Consider the following 5,670-nt stretch of genomic DNA (forward strand, 5'->3'; position numbering starts at 1 on the left):
GGCGGTGTGGTGAGGGGGCAAAAAAAAACAAACACAAAAAAAACAAAAACACCAAACTCCAGTGCTTCAGAAAGATTGTATACAATCACACACTATCTCAAGTTGAAAGGGGCCCATAAGGATCATCAACTCCAACTCCCTGCTTCTCGCAGGACTACCTAAAGCTAAACCCTATGACTAAGAGCATCGTTCGGATGCTCCTTGAACTTCGACAGGCTTGGTGCCATGACCACTGCCCTGGGGAGCCTGTTCCAGGCACCGAGCGCCCTCTCAGTGAAGAACTTCTTCCTAATGTCCAAAGAATCAAAGCTGATGTCAAACTTAAAAATGTTTAATCCTCGCCCCTGAAGAGTTACATTAAGCTCTTAATAAATACTCCTACTCCCAAGAAGTGGCAGGAGTTGAATTATAGGCAGCACTGGGCCCTTTAGTTCCTCAGTGCACCAGCCGCTGTAGGATACCGTCTTATCGGCTACCTTTTTTCCAAGTCTGCCTTTAAAGGCACTCCTGTGTGCGTGAGCTAGAGGGTAAGCAAAAGGACCAAAAGCTGCAGTTTCAAATGGAACAGTCTATGGGAATTTTACCCCCTTATCACAAGTTATCATTTACAAGGGATGTGCATAGGTTTATTATTTTCACATTTCCATTGCTGTTAGCTTTCAGTGTGGGTTTGTTGAAGCTATGAGGACTCTTGATCTCCCAAAACTGTTTACTCAAAGATAAGTTCTTTTCTCAGCTTATATAGACACAGAACAATCTGGAAAGCAACCTGCTTGCTGAACACTCTGTGTAGTTTGGACATATTGGGAAGAATTTTCCATTCATCTCTTCCTATGCAGTCCACAGTTTATCTTGGGTAAGGAATGACACGCTCAGTATGCAATACCTTCCCACGTTGGGCTTTCACTAGAACGGCCTTTTTTCATTAGATAGAAGAGTTTCTTTCTTTTTTTCTTTTGAAAAAGTCTTTTGTTTCATTTTTGTAATGATTGAAGATTGCTTTGTTCAGATTTTGTGTCATCCACATTCAAAACGTCTCCTTTGTATATCGGTTTTATTTCTACTGATTCATGCTCCATCTTCATCTCACAAAATGAGTCATCTTCTATACTATTTGCAGCACTTAACACTTCTGGCAGTGAGGCCTGACTTCTAGAGTTATTTATGGCAATAAGAGCCTGGGGAGCAGATAACTCCGGAAACTTGTAACAGGATAGTGACTATTTCAACCCGAGGTCCTTGGTGTGGGTTTAACACTGCTAAAATTGCTTATCGTATAGAAAATGGTAGAATTCAGCCTCCTGGCTGATCATATAATCACTGCATCTTTCCAGGAATAAACGCCACCCTCAGCAGAAGCGCTCTAGGATTGGGCTGCTCATTTGTATGCAGCAGAGGCCAGCGGTATCATGATCACAAAGCTCTAACAAAACCATTCTTAAGTCTCTTCAGCAGTAATAAAGTAGCTTCCCTAAACGCTTAGGGCCTCGTTACCAAATCCCCACATCAACTGGGTGTACAGCAATATTGCGAGCTTCACAGACACATCACTCAGCAGAAAAGGGGAATTCTCCCTGCAGACAACACTCACTCATGAATGAGCACTGAGGTTCTTAGCACTTCAGTATTTCTAGGCTTTCATTGGCATCAGAGTCCCCTCACCTCCATGCATTAAAAAAAAAAGCCGAAAGCAAGCAGCGAAGGCAAGTGTCACCCCAAAATCAAAATATACTCTGCTGAAAGCTTTTAATGTCTCTACAGAGAGGCGCCCTGGAAAAGACACTGAAGAAGCCACCAGCTAGGCTGGAAAAAATTCAGTTTGGAAACAAGGAAGTGTGTGATTTTACAATGAAGGACATGAAGACTTCTGCTGAAGCAAAAAACCAGGTCATCTAACTCTGCTGTGTATTTTTCCAGTGTTTGCTTAGGTTCACCTAAACCCCTCTACTTTTTATAAATCAAGCTAATGCAGCCAGTTTATGTACAACCTACTACCAAAACCTGATTAATGGCAGTACAGCGGGTCCTATATTCATCTCATAGATGTTGGAAGTCCAGGTTTATTTTTGCCAAAAGCCCACAAGATTACTCTAAAAATATACATGAGAGAGGAAACTTCCGGAGCGGTCTTTTTTTCCCCCCTATAGCAAAAGATGCATCTTCCATGGACACCAGAATAAATTGACTAAATTCAGTGCTAGCCATAGTAACAGTCTGATCACATTTGGGTAGAAAGAACTGCAGCACATGTTTGACACGGATCTGCTTCCATCCCTCGTTACAAAGCATTCCTGGCTTTGTTGCCTTGTTCTAGGCTAGGGAAGAGGAACTGAACAAGATGCCACAAGACATCACATTTTTTCCAGCAACTGCCCACCACACTATAGAAACTGAAAAGGACTGCCCAAGTTTCAAAAGTCAAGGAGGTACAGCCAGCCCTCACCTTTAGGCGGTGAGCCAGGGGTACTGCTGAAGGAAATAACTGCAGTAGAAGCCACAAACAATTATACTGAGGACTCCGCCATTGAGTCTGATAACTTACATCTCCATCGATGAAACAATCTGGATGTGAGCTGTCTTGCAAAAATGAAGAACTCCTCTGCTCCCTAGAGCTGTCTTTTTTGGGGGCATAAGTAAATGATTTATCATGAGGCACAGCTGAGTCTCGCTATCTGTCCCACCTGGGGAAATGCTATCTGATCTTAATTGTGACACACTAACTGAAAGCCACAAAACACATGAGAAGAGCCAAATGAGTAACCAGCCAGTCATTATGTTCAAGCACACACACATGTTATCATGATTCTATCAATTTACCTTTTTTATCATATTACTAAATTTAGCTCCCTTCTTGGATGGTTCCACAAAGACATTCCCTTTCCCTAGGGAGCAGGAGGTTGGAAAGGCATTGTATGCACGCGGGAAGACACAAAAGCAGGGAAAAAGCTGCGACCAGCAGGGATTCGGGGCAGTAGAACATGGTGGGACCCTCAGAGTAAGAAGAAAGACTTAACTTATTGCACAGAGCAACTGGCAAAGAGGCGAGAGCTTCAGATAGTAAGGTGACAACAGGCCCCAAGAACATCCATTTGAGAAGCACTGAGGGAAGGACAGAACAGGTACTGACATTACAATGGAGACAAACAGCTAACAGGCTGAGATACACAAAGCAGAGGTGAGTTGTCCACATGGAAGAAGATGGCTGTTGCTGTTACAGAGTGATGCATTTGGTCAGTCTTTTGACTTTGGAATCCCCCATGCCCTACCTCCAATGTGCACACAACATTTACTACAGCCAGCTCTTCCAAAACCAAGTAAAGCAATAGTGCCATTCACACTCTCCCTGGTACCAGCCCTACCACCCCTTTCTGGTCCATCTCTAAACACATCCATCCCCACTTCCATCCGGACCACTGGCTCTGCCCACCTCCCTCCTCCATCAATCCCACACCACACCCTGCAGCTACCCTGGCTTTTTACTTTCTTACCTCCAGCTACAGGTGACACATCCTTCCTTTCCAAGCCAAGGAAATTCAGCTGCAGCACAGGACCACTCCTCTTAAATCACAGGCCAGGTACTGTAGAACAGATGAAAAAGGTGGTCCCTATTTTTACAGTCTCGTGGTAGTTCTCCCTATCACTCTCAGGAAGAAAAAAGCTTTCCTGCTTTCTCTTCTCTTGCCAGACTTGTACTAAATCACAAAGGGGAGGAGCAAGAGCTCATCTCGTTTCCTGAGCAGCTGGGATCCCACCTGAGGAGCTGAGTAAGGCAGCCCATCAGACAGAGCCTATTCTTTCAGCCCACCACCAGGCCTGGCCAAATTGGCAGGTTTTGTGAAAAAAACTATTAGCAATAGAGAAGAAAAGCTGAAAATCACCCTATGTTGCCCAGAAAGAAGAGTAGAAAAAGAGGAAAAACAGAAAAAAAAAATAAAAATCTTAGGAAACAGAGAAACTTTACTCAGCTGGTTCAAAATTATACAGCAACGTGACAAAATAGAGAAGTAAGAGATCTGAAGGTACATTCTCACCACACCGTTAACCCAGGCTGTGCACTGAATTTTGTCTCTTAGGTACTTTAAGCTAAGGCTACCTGGCCAGGCATGGAATAAAAACCGGTGTGTGTATATCCACACAGATGGTTCCACTAAGTTAGAGTAATTTGCTTCCCCTTGCAGTGAAGTTACTCAAGTGGTAATAGTCTCCCAGTGCCTTCCCATAGTTTCAGAAGGACAAATAATGGTCTGTCCACAGCCAGCACCACTTCTCCCGCTATTTACTGGGTGAGTATCTTGCTCCCCGCAGCACAAAGCCCGATAAGCCCTTGTCTGTTTATCTGAACGCTGATCTAACTCCCATTGAAAACCATCCATGTCTTTCCATTACCTTCAGCAGATGTTGGACCTGTCTCCTGATGCATAAGGGAATGGCTAAGTGGGGAGAACAAGGCTATGTTTCTGAGCAAAGGAACAGCCTGCTGTCTCGACTGAGTTCAAAGGAACAGGACATTGTGAATATTCCTGTGTATAAAATTACTGAGATATAGCCGACAACTGCAGGGCTCCTAGCCATGGCTAACTGCTTGCACCTAAAGAGCAGGGCAGCAAATAGATACCAGGTGTCTGCTTTTAAAATGTCTTCAAGTATTTAGTGTTCTCCTGGTCTCTTACCAAAGACCTTGGCAGACAGTTCAGCAGTGCCCATGACCAAGCAGCACTGCCTTGTGTCACAGCCACGTTTGCCCTAATCCCTGTCCCGTCACAGATCTGGAGAAGGCGAGCAGTAGGAGCCCCCAGCACCACAGCAAGTGTGCAAGGGAGCACTAGTCTGTCTGTCAGCACTGATCGCTCTCTGCTAGCCATGAACGGAGGGAGCGACACACAAGCCCAAGCAAGGATGACTTGAGCAAAGATGCCTTTTCTCCCATGCTAGGGCAGAGATAGGAGGGGAGGCAGAAGTATCTCAGTAGGCCAGACCAGCCAGGGCTTGCTCTCCTCACTTACAACCATGATGGACCTATTTCCATAGGAGTGGTTTGCTTGAATTTGCTCCCCTGAGCTTTGCCGGAGAGCAGCCACTTTTGGAAACTGAACTGCAACTGGCTGAGCAACTGAGTGAACAGAGCCAGAGCTACAGATGTTTGAGCGTGGCAAGCATCAGGATCACCGGCGCTCAGGTTGTGTGCAGGCTAGAGGATTCCTACCCTTGCCATTTGGGGACTTCTCAGTCTCTGCTCTAAACCCCTCGAATGCCTTCGTGAGAAGCTATGAGCCCTTGCCTCAGGTAGCATGTGGCGGGAGGCCTTTCGGAGCCTCCTGCTCCCACAATGAAGAAATGCTCAGAGTACCACGCTGTAACCCCCAGTGAAACTCCTCTGAGCACAGGGCTTCGTGCAACTCGCCTGCTGCTCCTGCCTCTCCCTGTCCCAGGGATTTTCTCTGGTGTTTTACTGCAGTTCCAGCACAAAACGGGCGAGGCCTGCGTGCTGCCTGACAGAGGAAGCCCAGGGGTACCTCACCAGTGGTGAGCCATTACGTGCAGGTCGGTGGCCGCCCTTGGTATCTCCCCATCCCTCTCGAGTGTAATTCCTCCAGCTATTCCCAGGCACAGCTCCTGCATCCTCAGTCCCTCAGCTCCTGCGGGACACCTGCCAGCCGGCTGTCACCCATG

The 5,670-nt window shown here is 46.1% G+C and overlaps 1 protein-coding gene across 1 annotated transcript in view; it reads left to right on the forward strand.

The window, feature by feature from the left end:
* The window catches only part of STMND1 (stathmin domain containing 1), a gene marked incomplete at its 5' end in the record, with an annotated part of 4,879 nt that extends 2,307 nt beyond the window's left edge, over positions 1-2,572 (forward strand). The window contains 4 exon segments of the mRNA XM_009706626.1: positions 1,762-1,887; positions 2,315-2,429; positions 2,432-2,534; positions 2,536-2,572. Of these exon segments, the coding sequence (XP_009704928.1) occupies positions 1,762-1,887; positions 2,315-2,429; positions 2,432-2,534; positions 2,536-2,572 (381 nt within the window).
* Positions 2,573-5,670: the final 3,098 nt, after the last annotated feature.

Source organism: Cariama cristata, unplaced genomic scaffold (assembly GCF_000690535.1).
Source record: "Cariama cristata isolate BGI_N322 unplaced genomic scaffold, ASM69053v1 scaffold18648, whole genome shotgun sequence".
Lineage (NCBI taxonomy): Eukaryota > Metazoa > Chordata > Aves > Cariamiformes > Cariamidae > Cariama > Cariama cristata.